This window comes from Capra hircus, chromosome 21 (genome assembly GCF_001704415.2).
Source record: "Capra hircus breed San Clemente chromosome 21, ASM170441v1, whole genome shotgun sequence".
Classification (NCBI taxonomy): domain Eukaryota; kingdom Metazoa; phylum Chordata; class Mammalia; order Artiodactyla; family Bovidae; genus Capra; species Capra hircus.
In genome coordinates, this window is record NC_030828.1 from 64,401,177 (window position 1) to 64,424,265 (window position 23,089).

The 23,089-nt window shown below is 50.6% G+C and overlaps 1 protein-coding gene across 1 annotated transcript; it reads left to right on the forward strand.

Annotated features, from left to right (window-relative positions):
• LOC108638482 (WAS/WASL-interacting protein family member 3-like) lies at window positions 16,188-17,126 on the forward strand. Its single transcript, XM_018065934.1, has one exon. It carries the CDS (start codon window positions 16,188-16,190, stop codon window positions 17,124-17,126), a length of 939 nt encoding a protein of 312 aa, XP_017921423.1.

The window sequence follows — 23,089 nt, forward strand, 5'->3', positions numbered from 1 at the left end:
CTGTCATAAAACAGAAGAAAACAATGCCATCTGCAGCAACATGCGTGGACCGAGAGACGATCACACTAAGTCAGAGAAAGACAAACTACATATGGTACCACTTATACGTGGAACCTAAAATATGAGATAAATGGACTTATTTACAGACCAGAAACAGACCCAGAGACATAGAAAATAAACTTATGGTTGCCAAAGGGGGAAGCCAGTGAGGGAGAGAAAAGTTAGAAGTTTGGGATTAGCAGACACAGACTACTATACATAAAACAAGGAACAATGTCCTATTGTATAGCACCGGGCACTTCAATATCCTGTAATAAACTATTATGGAAGAGAATCTTAAAAAGAATATGTATACATTCTTTTTCACCGTGCTATACACCAGAAACTAATCAACCTTGTAAATCAACTATATTTCAGAAGAAGAAAGAAAAACAAAATGGCATTGGATTATAGCCCACAGCATTAAATAAATATCCATGCCTCCATATTGATATGAATAAATGATTAAGGAAGTAACTAAATGGAGGAGAAGAGACAAATCTCCCATGGGGAAGAATTCCAAGGCGTTTAGAATTCCTTGAGGATGCCCCACTGTCAGGGACCCCGCACTCCTCAAGTGTCGGCTGTTCCATGACTTCCTTCCAGAGAGGACAGTATGGAGGGGAGGGGAAGAGTCACTTCACGGAAGAGACGCCCGACAGCCACACCCTGGCCGGGTGATCAAGGTCAAATCAGCAGCGATGACCCTCGCTGGTTATATGTGCCCTTGATGTGAGGAAATGACATTTCACCCCTGTGGTCTTCCTCCCAAACCTATAACTTGAGTCTAATCGTGAGAAAAATGTCGGATAAACCCCAACTGAGAAATATGATATAAGTACAAAATGCCTGACTTTACTTAAAACTGCCAAGGGGACTTGTCTTGTGGTCCAGTAGTTAAGACTTTGCCCTCCGATACAGAGGGCGCAGGTTCAATCCCTGGTTGGAGAGGTTAGATTTCACATGCCCCGCGGCCAAAAAGTCAAACATAAAACTGAAACAATATTGTGACAACTTCAATAAAGACTTTAAAAATGGTCCACGTTTTTAAAAAAATTGCCGAGACCATCAAAAACAAGGAAAGTCTAAGAAACTGTCACGGCCAAGAGGAGCCTGAAGAGACACGACAACTGAACATAACGTGGTGTCCTGGGAGGACTTCTGGGACAGAAAAAAATGACATCGGGGGACTTCCCTGGTGGTCCAGCGGCTAAGACTCCAGGCTCCCAATGCAGGGGGTCTGGTTCCATCCCTGGTCAGGGAACTAGACCCCAGATGCAGCAACTGAGAAGTCACCTGCTGTAACTAAGACCCAGTGCAGCCAAATAAATAAATTTTTTAATGACATCAGGGAAAAATAGAGGAAATCCGCATAAGGTATGCATTCTGCTGCTGCTGCTAAGTCGCGTCAGTCGTGTCCGACTCTGTGCGACCCCATAGACGGCAGCCTGCCAGGCTCCCCCGTCCCTGGGATTCTCCAGGCAAGAACACTGGAGTGGGTTGCCATTTCCTTCTCCACGCATGAAAGTGAAAAGTGAAAGTGAAGTCGCTCAGTTGTGTCCAACCCTCAGCGACCCCATGGACTGCAGCCCACCAGGCTCCTCCATCCGTGGGATTTTCCAGGCGAGAGCACTGGAGTGGGGTGCCATTGCCTTCTCCAAGGTATGCATTCTAGTTAGTAATAAAATTTCTCTGTGTGATCACTAATGGTAACGAATCTACCACATTAATGAGCATGACTACAGGAGAACTCTCTGGGCTCTCCTCCCAGTAACTGTAAATCCAAAATTGTTCTAAAATTTTTATTTTAGTTTATTTAGAAGAAAATACACAAAAGCATACAGACTATATGTTTCCACTGACGTGACGTTCAATAGGCAAAACTGGGCTTCCCAGGTGGTCCAGGGATTAAGACTCCACCTGCCAATGAAGCAGACACGGGTTTGACCCCTGATCTGGGAAGATGCTATGGGGCAACTAAGCCCATGCGCCAGAACCATTAGCCTGAGGGCCCTCGTGCCCATGCTCCCCAACAAGAGGAGCCCCGGAAATGAGAAGCTCATGCACCACAATGAAGAGCAGCCCCCATTCGCCACAACTAGAGAAAAGCCTGTGCACCGCAGCAGACCCAGCACCGCCAAAAACAAATAAATAAAATCATAGATTTTAAAAAAAATAGGCAAAAACAATCAGTGGGGCTGGTGGTCAGAGTAGCGGCTTCCTTTGGGGTGCTAAGAAGCCCAGTGGAGGCTGGAAGTGAGTGGTCAGCATTTGGACCATGTGGGGGTCACACAAGTGTAGACGACTGTGAAAATTCCTGGAGCTGTACTCCGAAAATGTTTGCATTTAATATATGTCACATTTGAATTAAAAAGTGAACACAAGAGGAAATAGTTACAACAGAAAAGCCAGACATCACCATCTAGACATCACCATCAAGAAATTTCTGAACAGTCACGATGAAGAGAAAAATGCCAAAAGTGTCCAAGAAGAGACAGAAAAGATACTGCCTGTAAAAGAACCCGAGTCAGCCTGGCCACAGACTGCTCAGCAACGCTGTGCAGAGGAAGTCCTGGAGCGGCTGCCGTGCCCACCCCTTCGGGCCTCTCCCACCTCGGGGCACCCCTCACCCACCCAGCGTGCTCAGACCAGGCCAGCTCTGCCCACACAGCTAAGTCTGAGCCCCTCCTCCGGCTGCCCCACAATGCCCACCCCACAATACCCGCCCCCAGCCATATCCTGCCCACCCCCCCATCCCTCACCTTACGTGCCTTCCCCATCTCTCTCCAAACCCCTCATGCCAAGCCCAAGCATCACCTCCTCCAGAAGCTGCTGGATCTGTGAGCCTGAGCTGGAGGCTCACCTCTCTTGCACTCTCCTCCCACGGCAGTGGTCACGATAGAGTAGAAAAGAACTTTGTATCCAATTACAAGTTAACTGGGTCTTCTCAGGTGGCACTAGAGGTCAAGAACCCGCCTGCCAAGGCAGGAGATGTAAGAGGTGCAGTTTCAGTCCCTGGGTCAGGAAGATCAGCAACCCACCCCAATATTCTTGTCGGGAAAATCCCATGGACAGAGGAGCCTGGTGGGTTACAGTCCATAGGGTCACAAAGAGTCGGGCACGACTGAACTGACTTAGCACGCATGCGTGCACAAGTTAACCACAAAAGGGATGATACCTGTCAGCTTAAATGATACACGACGGCCCATCTCTAGGAACCCTGCTTCCCAGGTAATGCGAGTTAAGCTAAAAGACTTCTGCTCAGCTCACAGGAAACCTCCTGATCAGGCCCACCAGCGAATGGCTGCAGGAAGGAAGAAAGCGACGCGTCCCCTCCAGCGTCTGGCAGAAACCAGGACTTCAGCTCTCCTGTTTCAGTGTGAGAGAAGCCTCAAGGGACCTTCCTGGTGGTCCCGTGGTTAAGAATCCACCTTGCAATGCAGGAGACGTGGGCTTGATCCCTGGTCAGGGAACTAAGATTGCACGGGACGCAGAACAACTGAGCGCTTGTGCCTGAACTAGAGAGTCCATGGGCCTTAATGAAAGGTCTGTAGGATGCCACGAGAATCCCACATGCTGCCCCTAAGACCCGACACAGCCCGAAAATAAAAAAGAAGGAAAAGAAGCCTGAACTCTAGCTCAGGGAAGATGGTTCTCTGGGACACAAATCCACCACCTTCTCGGTGTGCTGGCTGTCCAAAGTAATTGCTATTCTTTGCCCCAACAGCTCGTCTCCCGTTTATTGGCCTGTCCTGCAGCAGGGAGTAAGACTCAGCAGCAGTGACCTTTGGGGTCTCTGTCTTTTCCGCTCTGCGCGAGGGGTGGCACAGCCTCTGGACACAGGCAGACCCAGCTGGGGTGGCAGCTCTGCCTCTCACCTGCCGGGTGACCTGGGACAAGCCTCACCTCCCAGCCTCGGTTTCCCCATCTGTAAAGTGGGGATAGCTACTCCATGGCTATAGGTGGGAACCTGTGTGGGAAGCACCCAAGACCTCACCTGGCACATCGTAGACCCTCCGTGGGCAGCACCCGTCAGCTGGGAGAGCCAGGCTGCTCACGGAACTGGCAGAAGCCTCTTCCTGGGGCCCTCGGCATTCTGGGCAGGGAGCCAGGCCGCAGGGACTGCTGTAGAGATTTAATTTATGACACCTTCCTGATTCGGTGGTTTCAGACACATGCGGCTGAAGGATAAAAATAAAACCCTTGGAGACGTCTGCCCTGATTCAGCAGGGGGAGGGTTCCAACCACACACAAACGAGCCCTATCAGACACACAAACGAGCCCTATCAGGGTGGACAGATGCTTGGGACTTGGGAGGGAGTGCCAGTCCCTCCGGCCTGAGTCAACTCAGAACCAGAAGTCAGACTCTGCCCCAGGCCACGGCGGTGCCTCCCAGGAGCCGATAACAAACACCTTGCCACCTCGGGACAGCGGAGGAAATGGGCTTGGTGCAGCAGAGACATGAGCTCTGGCCCACGCCTGTACGGCTTGTGTACGTACGCTCCACAGGGATGAGGCTTCTAATCGAAGCTCTGGAAGGTTCTTGATCTCCAGGGCCGGATCCTCAGCCCAGGCTCAGTTGTGACAGGTTGGCAGCCAGGTGCGGGGGCAGCCCAGGGAGTCCTCTCCTGTCTCCATCCACACCTGTCTGTGTGTCCTGTTTGGGTTTCTCTGCAGGGCTCACCTGCTCTCGGAGCTGACGGCCTGCAGAGATGCCTTCTGAAGAAGAGAAGAGAATTTCCTCAGTTGTGTCCGATTCTTTGCGACCCCATGGACTGTAGCCCACCAGGCTCCTCGGTCCATGGGATTTTCCAGGCATGAATACTGGAGTGGGTTGCCATTTCCTTCTCCAGGGGGTCTTCCCGACCCAGGGATCGAATCCAGGTCTCCCACATCGTAGGCAGATGCTTTACCGTCCAAGCTACCAGGGAAGCCGGTAGCTCTGAAGCTCAGATCTTATTCAGGGCCTGAGGCCTCTAAATGCCTTTGAAAAGGAGAGAAGGGGGCAGGGCCCAGCCTCTGAAACAGTGACAGAGCCCTTGATGATAGGACATAAACTGGTTAGAACCAACTGGGTCCAAGATGGTGGAAGATTCAACTTCCAGAGGACCTTGAGCCTCCTTATACGCTTATTGTGGCTCTTATCTACACGGCGTGGCCAGGGGCGTCCTGACGGTCCAGAGGCCGGGCATAAAAGGCCAAAAAGTGAGCAGTGGCCCAATTCCTAAAAGTCTCTGCCCCCTTTCCAAAATAGTTGGAATAAACCTCCCACTCGCTGTTGTTTAGTCACTAAGTCGTGCCCGACTCTTGCAACCCCATGGCCTGAAGCCCACCAGGCTCCTCTGTCCATGAGATTTCCTAGACAAGGACACTGGAGTGGGTTGTCATTTCCTTCTCCAGGGGGTCTTCCCGACCCAGGGATCAAACCCAGGTCTCCTGCATTGACAGGTGGATTCTTTACCACTGAGCTGCCTGGGAAGCCTCCTGCTAATTATCCAGCTTATAAAAAACTAACCACCCCACTTTCCGGGGCCTCTTGCCTTCTGAGATGGCCCACACTCCGTGGTTTGCGTTTCTCCCAAGGCCCATCTTGCTCTTTGAGACGGATCGCTTTCTGTCTATGGAATGTGTATCTCTCTAAATGCACTTACCACTTTGTCTCGCACTGAATTCTTTCCGTGACAAAACATAAAGACGCTGGGCTTCATTCAGTCCTGATACCAGGTATGCGATTTTAACTAAAGGACAGTGGGCTCAAGCCCCTCTCTGGGCTTTGGCTGGATGCAAACTCCAAGATGAGCCGCGCGGTCCACTGCCAGCGCCACCCAACAGGAACACCTTCCGAGCTGGGCCTGCAGCTGGGGGTCGCGATGCTTCCCCCCAACAACACACCCACCCGCAGACTGCAGAAGTCAGTGTCAACCAGTCAGGCCCCCACGGGCTCTGCTGAGGCTGGGACCACCCCCACTGGGGTAGAGTGGCTTTGAAGAGAACTCTCTAGCATTCAACAGAGTAGGGGTAACGGTGGAATTGGAGGCAGAGTGGCTGGGCCCCCATGCACACAGGCAGACCCCAAACCCTGAGTGTGGGAGAGCACTCTCCTTAGGGGTTTCTCCAGGGCCTATCTGCAGCTCAACATGGTTGGTTTTCAGAGGTCAATCAATGTTTGTGGCCCACACAAATCCAAAGAGTCCCCAAGGCCTCAGACATGTCCCTAAAAAAGGTCAAGACCTACAGGCCAGCCATTGGCCTCTGACATTGCCCTCACTCCCAGGACATCCTCCTGAATCTGAACCCCATGCCCACACCCAGGGCACCCCATCACCACCACCCAAACAGCCCCGGCAATGTGTCATCAGCTGTGAAGAGTTTAGACATGGGCCACCTTGCACCTAGCAGCTGGCCTCACCCACAGAGTGGAAGATGGGCTGGAAACGTGAAATGCCTGTTGTTGGCCTGGCAAGAAGAGGACCGGAAAAGGAGGCGAGGTTTCTTATGCAAAACCTGTAAAAATAAAACGTATTTAGATTCATCGCTAGAGACGTGTCTGCCTAAATACGCCCACACCAGAGAGTGTTCTGATCAACCTCTCTACGTGCGCCAAGAGTTCCCGTGTCGGCGTGTCCCTGCGTGTCCTGGTGAATGTGTGTCTCTGAGTGCATCTGGGAGCCTGGCATCTTGCTGGGTGTGTGTGTGTGTGTGTGTGTGTGTGTGTGTGTGTGTGTCTGTGTCTGTGTCTATGTCCTTGCATAAGCGAATGCTCTGGAGAAGGGCTGGAAGGATGTTCTCCAAGAGCAGAGGGCTGGGATCACTTCCGGGAGGAGGGGCTGTGGTTCCAGGATTGTTATTTTTAATGCTTCTGCCCTGAGTTTTACAAAAGCAGATCAGGTGAAATGATAAAAAGTATCTATATGCCTTGGAGAAGGAAAGGGCAACCCATTCCAGTATTCTTGCCTGGAAAATCCCGTGGACAGAGGAGCCTGGTTGGCTACAATCCATGGGATCGCAGAATTGGACACAGCTTAGGGACTAAACAACAATATGTTATATATGAAAGTGTTTAAGAATAAATCCTAAGAGTTCTCATCACAAGGGAAAGATTTTTTTCTATTTCTTTAATTTTGCATCTTTATGAGAGAATAGATGTTTATTTCATGATGTAAGTCAAATCTGTAAGTCAATACTGTATGTCAGTTATATCTCAATACAATTGAAATAAAACATTTTAAAAAATCTATATGGGCAAAATGTTGCCAGCCTTTTCAGTAAACAAAGAATCTCAGTGCTCAGTCATGTCTGGCTCTTTCTATTCATGGGATTCTCCTGGAGCGGGTGGCCATTTCCTCTTCCAGGGGATCTTCCCAGCCCAGGAATCGAACCCATGTCTCTAATGTCTCCTCTGCTGTCAGGTAGATTCTTTCCAACTAGTGCCAACTGAGAAGCCCCTGACAAGGGATGTTGCCCACCGTTAAGCGATCCACCCCGGCAGCCGCCCCATACAATGCGCCTTGAGGGGATTCAAGAGAGAGAAAACTGGGTACTGGCCTGAGGTAGTCAAGATGCGTATCGAAGGAGTAATTTCATTGGGCCCAGACTGCTGCACCTTCCTATACACAGAAAGGCACTAAAATCATTAACTTGGGATGCCTGGTTTTTGTTACTAGCAGTAATCTTTTGATGTTTGACTACATTTTTATTTTCACAAATAAAATCTGAAAATAAAATTTTCACATTAAAAATTTTCATTTTTATTTCTTTTATTTCTATTTTATTTTAAAAACTCCTATATAGCCTGGCTTCTCCCTTACCCCTTTGGAACAGTTCCTTGGGGCTATCTGAGGCTATAATGCATAATTACATATATTATTTATATTCATTATATGCACAATACATTTATTATATATATTTTTATATATAATTATATAGTATAATTGAGAGGCACTGAGTTATCTCCCATGCTGTAAAACATAATCCTCAACCTTTAGGTTTTGCATTTATTTCAGGTGTCATCTAATTGAATGTTTTAAAGCCAGGGCTGAGGCTCGCCCTTCTTCACCCCCAAGGCCCGCCTGCGCCCCTCGCTGGTCGGAAAGGCAACCGGCCTCCGCTGCTCTCGCTGGGTCATCATGGACCCTGGCCTTTGCCCCTGCACCGAGGCAACCCAGCCCTGGCCCTGCCTGGAACCTTTGTCCTTTCCTTGCAGGCTCCTCACCTGGGGTCTTCCCTGCGGGGAGGGGCCCCCATCCTACCTTCCCACAGGCAAGCAGCCAGAGGTAAGAAGCCTCCAGAGGGCAGAATCCCTGGTGTGGTGCATAGCTGGGGAGTAGGCGAAGGGGTAGAAGGATAAGGGGTACGGGTGGGGGAGGAGGGTGTTGCAGGAAGAGAGAAAATCTGCTTTGGGGGCCCCTCTCCCCATCTGCTTGACTGGGGCCTGGAGAGCTGAGGGCCCTAAGCATGTCCCAGGGAGGGGCCTCTGGTCCCCCTCCCCCACATGAGGACAGATGGGCCGGCAGAAAAGCGGTTAAAACAGGAATGTCAAAACAATGGCCACGAGTGTGAGCAAACTCCAGGAGACAGTGAAGGGCAGGGAACCCTGGTGTGCTGCAGTCCACGAGGTCCCAAAGAGTCGGGTACAGTTTAGCGACTGAATCACAACAGGAATCCATTCAAGAGTGAATTCCCCATCACCGTTTCTTCTTGGGCCCCTGCTCCCGGGGCCAACTCTGTAGGGGCTGAAACAGGGACACCCGCACTTCAGCAAAGAGCAAAGGGGGCGGCACCTGAGACCTTGAAGGAGACAAGCGCACCCAGCAAGCCCGTCAATGGCTGAATCAGGGGAGGTGGTCAAGCCTCCGGGTGGCCCTGCCAGAGAAGCTGAGTTTGCCCCGTCACCAGCGGAGCGCAGGAATGGCCTGCTTGAGGAGGCGACAGCAGCAAGCATGACTAGTAGAACCAAGACTAATCCTTGTGCTGAGTTCGTCAGCCCTGGGCCCTGGCTCACTCAGCCCTCCCTGCCTCCCTGGCATGGACTGTGGGTCTCAAGCCCCCTTCCCGGATTTGCTGACCCTTGCTCTGTTCATCTCTCTGCCACAGGGAGAGACTTGGAGAGATTTACTCAGGAGTCAGCACAGGGTCTCGCTGTGGTGGACGGAAGGCCCAGAGCTCACGTCCTGCACCTGCTCCAAAAGGAGTCTCCAGGGCTCGCTAGCAGACTGCCTCTACCATCCAGCCGCCGCCCACGCGGGCCCTGAACACCCTCCAATGCCAAGCCTTTGCTCCGGTGGGTCCCTCTGCCTAGAATACCCTCACTTAGACCTGGTCAAAGTCCCCTTGACCTGTCTAAGGCCAATCCCTTGTTGAAGCTTCCCTAGACCCCTACCTGGAGCCGGGGTCTCCTTGGCCTGGACAGGTCAGCTCATCTCTGGGTCCTCAGTGCCTACATGGGGTATACAGCAGTTGCCTAATAGGTGCTGGCTGAGTGCATTTCTCATCCACTACCTGAATGAAGACTTGGTCTGCACTTGGAGCCTCAGTCTCCCATCTGTGGAAGGGATCTTGGGAAAAATAGGCATGGTCTGTCCCTCCAGGAGAGACTTCAGGACCACCAAGAAGCCCAGGGGCTGAGACACCAGCCCGGAGATTTCGACGTGGGGGCTCTGGAGTAGAACGGCGAAATGTTTCCCCACATCAAAACAAAGCCCAGGGCTGCCCTGGTGGCTCAGTGGTAAAGAATCCACCTGCCAAGGCAGGAGACACGGGTTCGATCCCTGGTCCAGGAAGATCCCACGTGCTGAGGGGCAACTGAGCCTGTGCGTCACAACGACCGAGCCCGTGCCCCACTGTTACCGAATCCCGCGCAGCCTAGAGCCCGCGCTCCACAACAAAAAGGGGCCACCGCGACGAGAAGCCTGCACGCTACATGAGAAAGGAGCTCCTGCTCGCCGCAACCAGAGAAGAGCCCACGCAGCATGGAGGCCTGGCATGGCCATGGATAAATGAACAAAACTATTATTAACACAAAAAAGACCAAGCCCAGGGGCACCTTGCACGTCTCACCTCCTGAGCATCTACCACGGACCGCAGGGGAGGAGAGCAGAGTCCTGGACACTGAGGGCAGGCAGGGAGCAGACTCGGTGACCTCGGCAGAACAGGAGCGGGTGTGGCGGGGCAGGGCCCCGGGACTCCAGGAGGCAACAGAAGGCACCGGTCTGGGGAGAGCTGAGGATGCTGCTAGGGGCATTTATAAACAGCCAAGCCAAGCCGCAGACACCAGCGACCAGTGAAATGAACTCCCTGACGTTCTCTGCTGTCCTGATTTCCACTTTCAGAGCAGCTGCCAACAATGGAGTTGAGTCAGGTCACCTTCTCCTACAAAAAAGAAATAAAAACAAACCCAGAATGGGTCAAGTTCCCTCAACCAGGACTCACTATTAACTAATCACATGCCATGTGCCAGGCCCCAGGGGAGGGGGGTACAATCCTTATTGTTGTTGTTGTTGTTTTAAAAATATAGATTTTTTGGCTGCTCTGAGTCTTAGTTGTGGCCTGTGAGCTCTAGTTCCCCAACCAGGGATCAGACCAGGGCCCCCTGCATTGGGAGCTCTGGAGTCCTCTAGCCGCTGGACCACCAGGGAAGTCTCCCTGTTGTTGTTATTGTTATTAGTACAATAACATAAGTATGAAAGTGTGAGTCGCTCAGTCGCGTCCGACCCTTTGGGACCCCATGGACTGTAGCCCGCCAGGCTCCTCTGTCCATGGGATTCTCCAGGCAAGAATACTGAAGTGGGTTGCCATTCCCTTCTCCAGGGGATCTTCCTGACCCAGGGATCGAACCTGGGCCTCCCGTATTGCAGGCAGATTCTTTACCGTCTGAGTCACCAGGGAAGCCCCATAATAACATATGGGTAACATAATAATGAGTGAAAGAAGCCCGACCCAAGAGAGCACTGACTGTGTGATTCCATTGATATAAAGTGCAAAAAGCAGGGGAAACTAATCTATGGTGGTAAAAGTCAGAACAGCATTTGCTCTTGGTGGACTTTTGGGGGCCGAAATGTACTTTAACTTGATTGGCGTGGAATCACAGTGTGGACATGTGGAAGAATTCATCTGACTGCTCACTTAAGATTTTACACTGTAATCTAAATACATCAATAAAGCTAATATAATAATAGTATAGAAAACAATGATGCTCGTTCCCGTTTTTGAGCCCCTTCCAGGGCTGGCAGGCAGGACTGTCTCCACCAATGACTCCTCGCTCCCCAGCATAGGGGAGCTGCCTGGCAACGACTCTCCGTTCGTCTTCACGACTTCTACAACTGTGGAGACTGCAGTTGGGTGGACGTGGGCCTTGTCTGAGTCCAGCGCCCTTCTCAGGAAGCTCTGTGGCCACTCCCGCCCTAGGAAGTGTGGCAGACACCCGGGTCCGACGATGGAGTCTGGGCTTCCAGTGGCCTGGTACCCCCGCCTGCCCGGTCACACTGTGAGGGGCCAGAGGAGAGGAGGACTCATGCTTCCAGGAGAAGGTGATGTTCAGGCTGAGCGTTTAGACCAGTGGTGAGGTTTATTTTTATTTTATGGTTAATATTTATTTTTATTTATTTACTTAGTTGGTGGCACAGGTCTTACTTGCTGCATGTGGGATCTAGGTCCCTGACCGAGGACGCTGACCAGGGATTGAACCCGGGGCCCCTGCATTGGGAACTTCTGGGAAATCCGGGGTCCTGAGAACCTTCCAGAAGGCCTTAATAAGATGTTATCAAATGGGATTTGTTTGGAGCTAGTGTCAGCCACACCCAGATGCGCAGAAGAGGTTGGAGAAAGAGGGGCACCAAGGCAGGGTGATGTCACCCCCTCTCTCCACTACCCCACCCCCCAACCCCACACCGACACGGAGCTTTGTGTGCCTGGAATCCAGGCGACGCACCGGCGCTGCTCCACCCAGGCGGCTCCTGCTGTGATCACTGGCAAGGACGTGGGACACCTCCTCCAGCAGGCCCCAGAGAAGACAGGGACTCTGTTGGCAGCCCCAGCAAGGACTTATGGTTCAGAGGGAAAACTGAAAAAAAATCAAGATGCCCTTGAGGTCCATCTGGGGCGTGACCACTGGGACTGTGGGATAGGAAAGAGTTTTGTTTTGATTTAAAAGCTTTTGTTTTGATTTAAGATCCATGACACGTTAGACACAGTGTTGTTGCTGTTGTGTTAGTCATTCAGTCATGTTCCCACTCTTTGTGACCCCATGGACTGTAGCCCAACAGGCTCCTCTGTCCATGGAATTCTCCAGGCAAAAATACTGGAGTGGCTTGCCATTTCCTTCTCCAGGAATTCTTCCCTACCCAAAGATCGAACCCTGGTCTCCTGCATTGCTGGCAGATTCTGTACCATCTGAGCCACTAGGGAAGCCCATTCTACACATGTATATGGTATAAATTGAAGTGTTTATCCTGATATTTGTTTTCATTTAAAATTATATTGTGATAAGGATGGAGAGAGAAGGAAGGAGAAAGGAAAGACATAATAGTGTCATCACTGGATTTTCCTGATGATCCAGTGGCTAAGACTCCAAACTCCCAACAGGGTGCCCGGGTTTGATCCCTGGTCAGGGAACGAGATCCCACATGCTGCAAGTAACAGCTTGCATGAGTGAAAGTCGCTCAGTCATGTCTGACTCTTTTTGACCCCAAGGACTATACAGTCCATTGAATTATCTAGGCCAGAACACTGGAGTGGGTAGCCTTTCCCTTCTCCAGGGGATCTTCCCAACCCAGGGATCGAACCCACGTCTCCTGCATTGCAGGCAGATTCTTTACCAACTGAGCTATCAGGGAAGAGTTTGAATGCTGCAACTGAAAAACCCTACATGCGGCAACTTAGACCTGGCGAAGCCAAATAACTAACTAAATAAAAATTGTAAATGTCATCATTATTCATAACTGGGAGTCAATAGATCTCCTTAGAGAAATAAAGGATTAGTGTGTTATATACATTTACAGAGGTAATCACATGTACACAGCTACAAAATTTCCAAAATATCAGAAGAAACGCTTGCACTTAAATTAAGCAAATATTTTATAAACTACAAAAATAGAAAACATAAAATAAGATGACTTCATTGACTCTAAGATGCATCACATCAATATATATAAACTCATCTGGAAAGGGACATGGCTGTCAAGATAGTTCACATTCAACTCTAAGCTGGAGGTAAAAGTGACTCCCAAACCGGAAGACTCAGAAAGAATGCAAATGAAAGGAAGGTGCAAGGCATAACAAGCAAATGCAAACAAACAGAAAGCAGGGGTCAAGTTCAAGCAAAACGTTGAATGGGTCAAGAGGCGCATCTTATAATGCGAAAGAGCGCGAGTCCCAGTGAAGATACCACATATCTAATAGGCACAAAACTGCATTCATGAATAATCCGGCATCAAGCGACACAGAGTCCGCGTTCACACAATAAAAGAAATACAAGGAGAAAGTAAAATGCACACCAGTAGCGGGAAATTTTAATTCATCTCACACAGATGCAGGACAAAAAATTAAGGCTGAAGAAGACAACAGTGTGATTACTGAGAAAGATTTAATTTATATAAACCTGTGCTTTAAAACCAGGCTGCTGCTTTGCAAATGGACATCTGAACATTCACAAAGACTGACCACGTGTTAGACCACAGTTTTGAAAAAACCAATACAGTCCAAAAAGTAAATATAAAACAGACAACATTCTCCAATCACAATGTAAATAGAAGTAGAAATTATAACCAAACTACAAAACAAAAAGGTGTTACTACCTATAAAATTTAAAACCCTCAAATTGTTCTTACAAAAGAAAATCAGGTCAAAATTTAGGAATATCTAGAAAACAATTATAATTGAAACACTGCCTAGGAGAACCTAAGAACCTACAGCTAAATGAGTACTCAGAGGGAAACTCATAGCTTTAAATACTCCTTTTTATATTTTAAACTTATTTTTAATGGGAAAATAATTGCTTTACAATATTGTGTTGGTTTCTGCCATACAGCAACATGAATCAGCCATAGGTATACATATGTTTAAATATTTCTATTAATAAAGATGAATAGAAATTAATGAACTAAGCATCTAACTCACGCTAGAGGTTAAAAAACACCACTACCAACAAAATCCCAATAGAAATAGAAGGACAGAAATAAAGATAAAAGTGTAAAATGATTTTGAAGAAAACAAAAACAAACACTAGAACTACTTCAAGTAAAATAAATCCAGTAGAAATAATTTTTTTTTAATTGAAAATAGGAATTCCCTGGCAGTCCAGGGGTTAGAAATGGAGGCTGTCACTGCAGAGGGCCCGAGGTTTAAGTCCTGATCAGGGAACTAAGATCCCACATGAGTGAAAACAGCTTAAATCAGTAGTTGATGTAGTCAAGAAAAGATAGGAATAAAACACAAAAGCACTACAGAGGGTGATTAAGCGGAGATAAATTGTTCACTGCACATGTTCTGGTGCCTTTGCGTGTGTACTGAGTCCATCTCAGTCGTGTCAGACTCTGCGACCCCATGGACTGCAGCCCACCAGGCTCCTCTGTCCATGGGATTCTCCAGGCAAGAGTACTGGCGTGGTTGCCACGCCCTCCTCCAGGGGATCTTCCCGACCCAGGGTTGGAACCTCGTCTCTTACGTCTCCTGCATCTGCAGGTGGTTCTTTACACTAGGGCCACCTTGGCGACTTCAGAGCTACCCTTTTGCCTGGAGACGGGCCACAGTGAGACAACTCAGTAACGATCAATTTTTGTGTTGTGTTTTGGCAAAGGCGTTGCTCCCACTGAGGTAAGTGGCCTCTGCAGCAGAACAAGCCAAGCTTTGCCTTGCGCTTTCCTTAGTTTTGATTCTCAAACGCTGCCTGCCGTTTTCACAGGATGAATACTGAGTACAGAGAATCCTCCCTTGGATGCTTTCTAAGGAACATCTTCCTTACCCTGGGGCCACCTGACAGGTTGAGGCCAGTCACTGGTCCCCCTGCGTAACCAGTCATTGGTCCAGATGGGGGTTCAGAGGGGTCAGAGGACACAGCCGTTTTCCCAGCCCTCACAAGGCACCACTCCCCTGGAAGGGGCTTCCCTGTCTGCATCTCCTCCCAGTTAGTTGCCAGTGGGCCAACTTCAGCCCTTAAGACTCTTGAGAGCCCCTTGGACTACAAGGAGATCCAACCTAAAGGAGATCAGTCCTGGGTGTTCATTTGAAAGACTGATGCTGAAGCTGAAACTCCAATACTTTGGCCACCTGATGCGAAGAGCTGACTCATTTGAGAAGACCCTGATGCTGGGAAAGATTGAAGGCGGGAGGAGAAGGGGACACACGATGAAATGGTTGGATGGCATCACTGACTCAATGGACATGGGTTTGGGTAGACTCTGGCAGTTGGTGATGGGCAGGGAGGCCTGGCGTCTGCAGTTCATGGGGTTGCAAAGAGTTGGACACGACTGAGCAACTGAACAGCAAAACTTTAGCCCTTTACTTCGCCTTCAAGGACCCCCCTCCCCTACAAGGAGCCTGAGGCCCTGGCTGGGGAAGGACCCCTTCCCTCTGTAAATGAAAATGTGACAGTCGCTCAGTCAAGTCCGACTCTTTCCAATTGTTCAGTCCATGGAATTCTCCAGGCCAGAATACTGGAGTGAGTAGCCTTTCCTTTTTCCAGGGGATCTTCCCAACCCAGGGATCGGACCCAGGTCTCCCCGCATTGCAGGCGGATTCTTTACCAGCTGAGCCGGAAGAAACCTCCCCAAATAAGGATGCTTCCAGAAGAAGAGGAAAGCGCAGAGACCTGGGGAGCCCCAGGGAGTCTAGCCATGGGGCTTCAGGGAAGGCTTCCTAGAGGAGGCGGCGAGCACGACGCTGAGACTCAGAAGTCCCGGACCTCACAAAGGGGCAGGGTGAGTGTTAAGGGAGAGGACAGAGGACTTGTAATTCCAAAGGCCCCCATAGAACCCTACACTCCCACCCTCAGCGCCTTGGAACTCGGGCCCAGCAGAGCAGGGTTGCACAAGGGACACCCTGATAGACCACACGAGAGACGACCACTGTCCGTGGACGCCGGGCCGCCTCGGCCAACACACGAGTCAGAGTAAGTTCACAGAAATGGGTCATCTGGCCAAGTGGACGTCCGGAGAATGGCTGACGGTCAACCCGCGACCGGCCACACTAGCGAGTTCCCCGAAGTCCCGAGCCGCCCCTTTGCCGCCCCCTGCCGGCCGATCTGTCCGCACCTCTCCTCGCGGCAGAACTCGCGAACCGCCCGGGTCCGGGGGCGCGGCCAGCACGGGGATTGGCCGCTCCGGGTCACGTGCCTACACCCCGAGCCAACCAGCGGAGGAGGCGGGGTCTCGCGTTGCGCCTCTCAGGCCGGGCGGGACTGTGGGCGGGGCGATGCAGCAATTAGCTCCGCCCCCTCCCTGCGGCCCCAGGTTTCAGACGCCCGCACCCTGGAGCTGCAGCTCCCGCCTTATCTTCCTCAGTTGGCGACGGAGCAAGCTTTCCAGACTCATCAGTGGCTTTTTTTGGGGAATAAGGACACAAATCCTCGCTGGGACCCGAGCCCTGCGGCCTCCCGGCCTCACCCCTCCTCTTCCCCTCCCGCCCCTCCGCCCCAGCCATCCTGGCCTTCTGCCGCTCCGCCCCCTTGCCCCGGGCTTTGGCCCAGCCTGCGCCCCGGGCCTAGGCAGTCCTCCCCCGCCACTCCTCCTCCGCCTTCTCCAGCCCCCGTCTCTCCTCTGCTGCAGCTGCCCTCCCCACCCCATCCTCCCCAGCTCCGCGCAGCCGGCCAACTCCCAGATCAAGGCCCCGGGGGGAATTTGGCGCTCGCCGCCGCCTCCGGGGTCCACAGCCCCACCCCCCGTCATGTGACCAAGAACAGGCCTTACTTCCCCGGACTCCAGAGGCTCAGCTCTGACCCCCACCACTGCCCTGAGGAACCCGAGATGCGGAGCCTTGAGTTCAAACCCAGCCCTCTAACGGACACATCTGTGGCCGCCCTGGGAGATCAGCCCATCGGTGTGCTTGCAAAACAGCGCAGCCTGCTTTGGGAGAACGCTGCTGATTTGCCAGCATGAACTGGGGCTGCTTGGTGGACGTTGAACTTCCGCTGCCCTCCCTGCAAGGTCAGACACGTGAAAAGAGGTTCATTAGGGACTTATTAACATTCTCTGTTAGGCTCAAACTTCAGCACCATCTGATAGTGAAAAGAACCAGTCTTCAGCATGAGTCGGGTCGCCCTGACCACATGGCCTTCTACCTATCCTCAGCAGCAGCGCCGGGGGGCCGTGGGGCTCACCACCATCTCAAGTCTGAACTCTGGCTCAGCTCTGCATCCTGTGTGACCTTGGGAAACTGATTTCAACTCTTTGATCCTCTGTTTTGTTTCTCCTTTTAAGTTTTATTTTCAATGAAGTTAGTAACAGGTACACATTTCTTAAGGACAAACAGAACTACAAGGCTTATAATGGAAAAATGGCAGTTTCCTGACCCCATCCCACCCCAGGTCCTCCCCTTAGAGGCAGACATGAGCTAGCTGTTTTTTCTGACTCTCACCTCTTTCTGTGTGATAGGCTTGTACCGACAATGATTGATTTTTCACTTTTAGATAGAATCCAATGGCAACCCACTCCAGTATTCTTGCCTAGAGAATCCCGTGGACAGAGGAGCCTGGTGGGCTGCTGTCCTTGGGGTCGCAAAGAGTCGGACACGACTGAAGCGACTTAGCACGCATGCGGCATTGGAGAAGGAAATGGCAACCCACTCCAGTATTCTTGCCTGGAGAATCCCAGGGACAGAGGAGCCTAGTGGGCTGCCGTCTGTGGGGTCGCACAGAGTCGGACACAACTGAAGTGACTTAGCAGCAGCAGCAGATAGAATCCAATGACTGCCTGCTGCTGAAAGACGAGGACCTGTTTCTGTTAGACCCTGACATGCCCACGCTTGTTCCCCTGCTCTGTCCTCCCAAGGCGATCATGGCCCTTTGGGTCTCTCTCACCTGTAACAGGTGCTGTCTCCTCAGACCTGGTGTGAGCCTAGTATGACCTCCTGGATCCTAGAAACACTCACACAGTGCGTGGCCTATGGCGGGTGCTCAATAACGAACGACAGGCCTTCGTTGATAAATACCATTGAATGGTTCAGGTATATTTTAAAATTTTTATTATGAGCAGTTTCAAACATCCACAAAAGTAGAGAGCACTCAACAGTCTGATGAATCAGCTACAGCTACGTCAACCCACAAGCCTAAGGGCACCCACTTAATGAGTTTTTCCTCCATCATTTCTTTCTAACATAATTGAAAATGGATTTGTATACCCCTAACCTTTTAATTTTAAAAAATTTTGTTTATTTACTTATGGTTGTGCTGGGTCTTCACTGCTGCACGCAGGCTTTCTTTCTCTTTGGAGGAAATCATAAGACTCAGTTAGATAAAAAGGCTTCAGTAAGTGGTGAGCTATACCATGTCCATAGATTGGAAAACAACATTATAAAGAGGTCCGCTCTCCCCTCGTGATATATGAGTTCAATGCCATCCCAGTTAAAACCTCAATGGGCTGTATCACAGAACTCTGCACTGGGCTTACTCCTGGGAGAAGGGAGGGTTGTGGTCAGGACAGGTCACAGCTTCTGGGATTCAGCAGTGTTTGAGTGGGGAGGGGCTCTGGGATCATTTTCAGGTAAAACTGGTCCATTGCTGTTGGGCTTGTAAATTGATGCATCTCTTTGCGGGTAAAATTTCATATATCATGCTCTATGAAAACGCTCTAATTCTTTGACCCTGTAATTGCTCTCCTGAGAATAATCCAAAAGAAAAAAATGTAATTTATTCCTTACCAATGTTAAGCATCTGCCTGCAATGCTGAAGACCCAGGTTTGATCCCTGGGTCAGGAAGATCCCTTGGAGAAGGAAAAGGCAACCCACTCCAGTACTCTTGCCTGGAAAATTCCATCGACAGAGGAGCCTGGTAGGCTACAGTCCATGGGGTTGCAAAGAGTTGGACACGACTGAGCAACTTCACTTTCTTTCTTTCTAATGTTATTTTTATTAATAATACTGAAAACTGGGGAGAAAAAGCCCCTCAATATCCAACCATGCCGTTGGTTGGATTTCTGGCTCTGCCACTTACTAGCTACTTGACATCAGGCAAACCCCTCTTCTCTGGCTTTCCGTTCCCTCCTGCATGCAGTGGAGGAAATGGTGCCCAGCCCTTGGGATGACTGCAAGATACCTGGCACCCAGCCAGCAGCCCCCTGAAGCCTTTTTAGAGTAAGCACGTTTTGTGCTCCTGGGGAACGGCTCTCCCGAGGTTGATGCCACCAGGTGGGCTGGGCAGCCAGCCCAGGTGCCATGGAGACAATGTCCCCATGGCCCCAAAGCCCCTCCACCCCCATTTTGCTCTGCTCCATGCTTCCCTCCCCACTTCAACCCCCGACCCAGCTTCCTGCACCCTAGCTCTGTTCTACCATCCACTTCCGATTCCCAAGCACTCACCTATGTGCTCCAGCCAGATCCAGCTGCCACAGCTTGCCCGAGCAGACGGCAGCACCTGGCCACAGCTCAGCACCTGCTCACACACCTGCTGGCCCTGGGCTAGCTCTGGCTTTGGCGCAGCTGCCCGCCCGCCCACTGTCACTCACGTCTGTTTGGATCAACTACCATTTTGGGCATTTCCTGTGCTCTGGCCGACTTGGTGACAGAGAGGTGACCCCTGGCCTCTGGGCTCGTGAATTCCTGGGTAAGTCAGTGAGCAGCCTCCGGGCTGGTGTCTGTCTTCCACGAGGATGGCCTCCATGGACAGCTGGGCCCACCCACCACAGAGGCCCCCTGTCTAAGAGCCGGGCCCGGTCCTGCTGAGGACTGCTCCTTGGTCTGCAGTCTCCACGCCCTGCATTCTGAGCCCCTGGATGCTATCGCAAAGTGACAGAAGGCCATGTAGGAACTAGCAAAATGGGTCACACTGGGACTTTTCTTTTTTGGATATTTTTCCTAGATATCACAGAATAAGTCCATTTCAACTCAGAGGAGACTTACCCAAGGTCACATGGAGTTACCAGCAGAGATAAATAGAAGCCTAGTATCTGACTGTGGGCTAGGGCTCACCCCCTCTGCCCCCTGGCTCCAAGCTAAGGTGCTTTACATAAGGAACTTCACTTCATTCTTACAACTGCCCTGAAAGTCAGGACTATTTTCCCACTGGGCTCAGAGAGGGTCTGTCCCTTGTCCAAGGTCACACGGCTACTCAGTAAGGAGTGACGAAGCAAGGGCTGCTCTGTTCTTCTTTAGTTTCTAGCTTGGGTTGCATTTAGGACTCAGCCACAGAAGCACAGCAGTTCTGAGCTGGATGGGGCGGACTCTGGAGAAGTCCAGCTTGTCTGTGGTCAAAGCCCAGCAGGACGCAGAGGCGAGCTGGAATCTGTTGGGAGGCACAGACAAGGTCCTCCATGCTACAAGGGGACAACAGTGGACACCCAGAACGTTCAGTCCTCAAAGCAGCAGCCCATGAGAGACATCTGCTGAGAACGTCCTGCAAAAGACAAAGTGAAGTCCAGGCAGAGAAGCTGGACACAGAAGAATGGACGAGGGAGAGCTGCACCCTCGGCTGCACGCCCAGCACCTCCCCCTGGCCTCCCCCGCCTTGCGGAAAGGCGCCCCAAAAGCCCAGCTGCTAGTACCAAAAATCTGGTAGGCCTCACTTTCCTTCACCTTCCGTATCCAGTTTGTCAGCAGTCCTGTGAGTCCTATGTCTGAAATACACTGATTTGACTCATGGTGCTCACTCAGTCCTGTCCGATTCTTGGCGACCCCATGGACTGCAGCCCACTAGGCTCCTCTGTCCGTGGGATTTCTCTCCTGCATCTCCTACACTGGCAGGCGGATTCCTCAGTACTGAGCCACCTAGGAAGTCCCCAGTTTGACTACTCTTCACCATTTCCACTCCCGCAGCGGGGCAGCTCATCTTCCCTCCGTGGACTACTGCAGTAGCGTGCCCCTCCATTCCCTGCTTCTGAAACTGATTACCTTAGACTGGGACTTGAACCAATGTGCTGGAACTCGAACCCAGCCAAAACCCACAGTCTACCAACTGAGATCCCAGTCCTGGTTTCAGGAGCTAATGAATCTCAGGTGCTTGATACCTCATCCTAGAAAGAATTCAGAAAGAGACAGAAGTGATAGGTAAGACATGGATGTATTCAGAGAGAACACACTCCATAGACACACTGTGGGCCATTGCAGAGGGCTAGTACATGTGAAATGTGGCCTGGTTCGTTTTTATGGGCGGGTAATTTCACAGGGTAATGAGTGGGAAGATTTTTCTAACTGTTTTGGGGAAGGGCTGGAAATTTCCAGGAACTGGGCCACCACCCACTTTTTGGTCTTTTGATGGTGCCTTGGAACTGTCATGGCACTTCTGGGTGTGTCATTTAGCTTGCTGATTGTGGATCAAGGCCTAGTCGAAGGTGACTTGTCTGCCATCCTGGACCCATTTGATTGCAACTGGTTTATGTTGTGTTCTTGGGCTATGTTATTCTTTCAAAAATTGCGCCCTGCCCCCTTCCCGTTTCACTACCATTTGAACCCCTCAACAATCTAGTCTCTACAGAGGAGTGGGAGTAATTTTTTAGAAATGATTGTATGAGATAATCATTTATATGCAGAGTACATCATGGGAAATGCCAGGAGACGCAGGTTCGATCCCTGAGTCAGGAAGACCCCCTGAGGAGGAAATGGCAACCCACTCCAGTATTCTTGCCTGGAAATCCCACGGACAGAGGAGCCTAGTGGGCTACAGTCCATGGGGTCGCCAAGAATCGGACAAGCTGGAATCAAGATTGCCAGGAGAAATATCAGTAACCTCAGATATGCAGATGACACCACCCTTATGGCAGAAAGCGAAGAGGAACTAAAGAGTCTCTTGATGAAGGTGAAAGAGGAGAGTGAAAACCTGGCTTAAAACTCAACATTCAAAAAATGAAGATCATGGCATCTGGTCCCATCAGTTCATGGCAAAGAGGTGGGGAAACAATGGAGACAGTGAGAAACTATTTTCTTGGGCTCCAAAGTCACTGCAGATGGTGACCACAGCCATGAAATTAAAAGACACTTGCTCCTTGGAAGAAAAGCTATGACAGTGTCTTAAAAAGCAGAAACATTTTAATACAATAAAAAACCTAGACAGTGTATTAAAAAACAGAGACATTACTTTGCCAACAAAGCTATGGTTTTTCCAGTAGTCATGTACGGGTGTGAGAGTTGGGACCATAAAGAAGGCTGAGTGCCGAAGAATTGATGCTTTTGAACTGTGGTATTGGAGAAGACTCTTGAGAGTCCCTTGGACTACAAGGAGATCCAACCAGTCAATCCTAAAGGAAATCAATATTCATTGAAGGACTGATGCTAAGGCTGAAGCTCCAATACTTTGGCCACCTGATGCGCAGAGCTGACTCATTAGAAAAGACCCTGATGCTGGGAAAGATTCAACACAGGAGAAGGGGATGACAGAGGTGAGATGGTTGGCTGGCATCATCGACTCGATGGACATGAGTTTGAGCAAGCTCTGGGAGATGGTGACAGACAGGGCAATCTGGCATAACACAGTCCGTGGGGGTCACAGAATCGGACATGACTGAGTGCCCGATCAACAACAAATGTGAGATAATATACAACTTAATACTCACTTCAAAACTGTCTGAGGAGCTGGAGGCTGAGTGGGTGTATCAATACAAAATTATCCAAGGGACTTCCCTCGTGGTCCAGTGGGTTAAGACTCCGAGCTCTCATTGCTGAGGCCCAAGTTCAATCCTGCTTGGGGAACTAGGATCCCACAAGCCATAGTCGTTCAGTCGCTCAGTCGTGCCCGACTCTGTTACCCCGTGGACTGCAGCATGCCAGGCTTCCCTGCCCTTTACCATCTCCCGGAGCTTGCTCACACTCATGTTCTTTGAATCGGTGATGCCATCCAAGCCATGCAGAGCAGTAAAAAAAAAAAAAAAAAGAATAATGTACAAGAGAAGGACTAAAAGATTGGTGGTTTTGAAA

Bases quoted from the DNA above. Each gene is read 5' to 3' on its own strand.
- LOC108638482 (XM_018065934.1), top strand. From the start codon at position 16,188: ATGGCTGACGGTCAACCCGCGACCGGCCACACTAGCGAGTTCCCCGAA.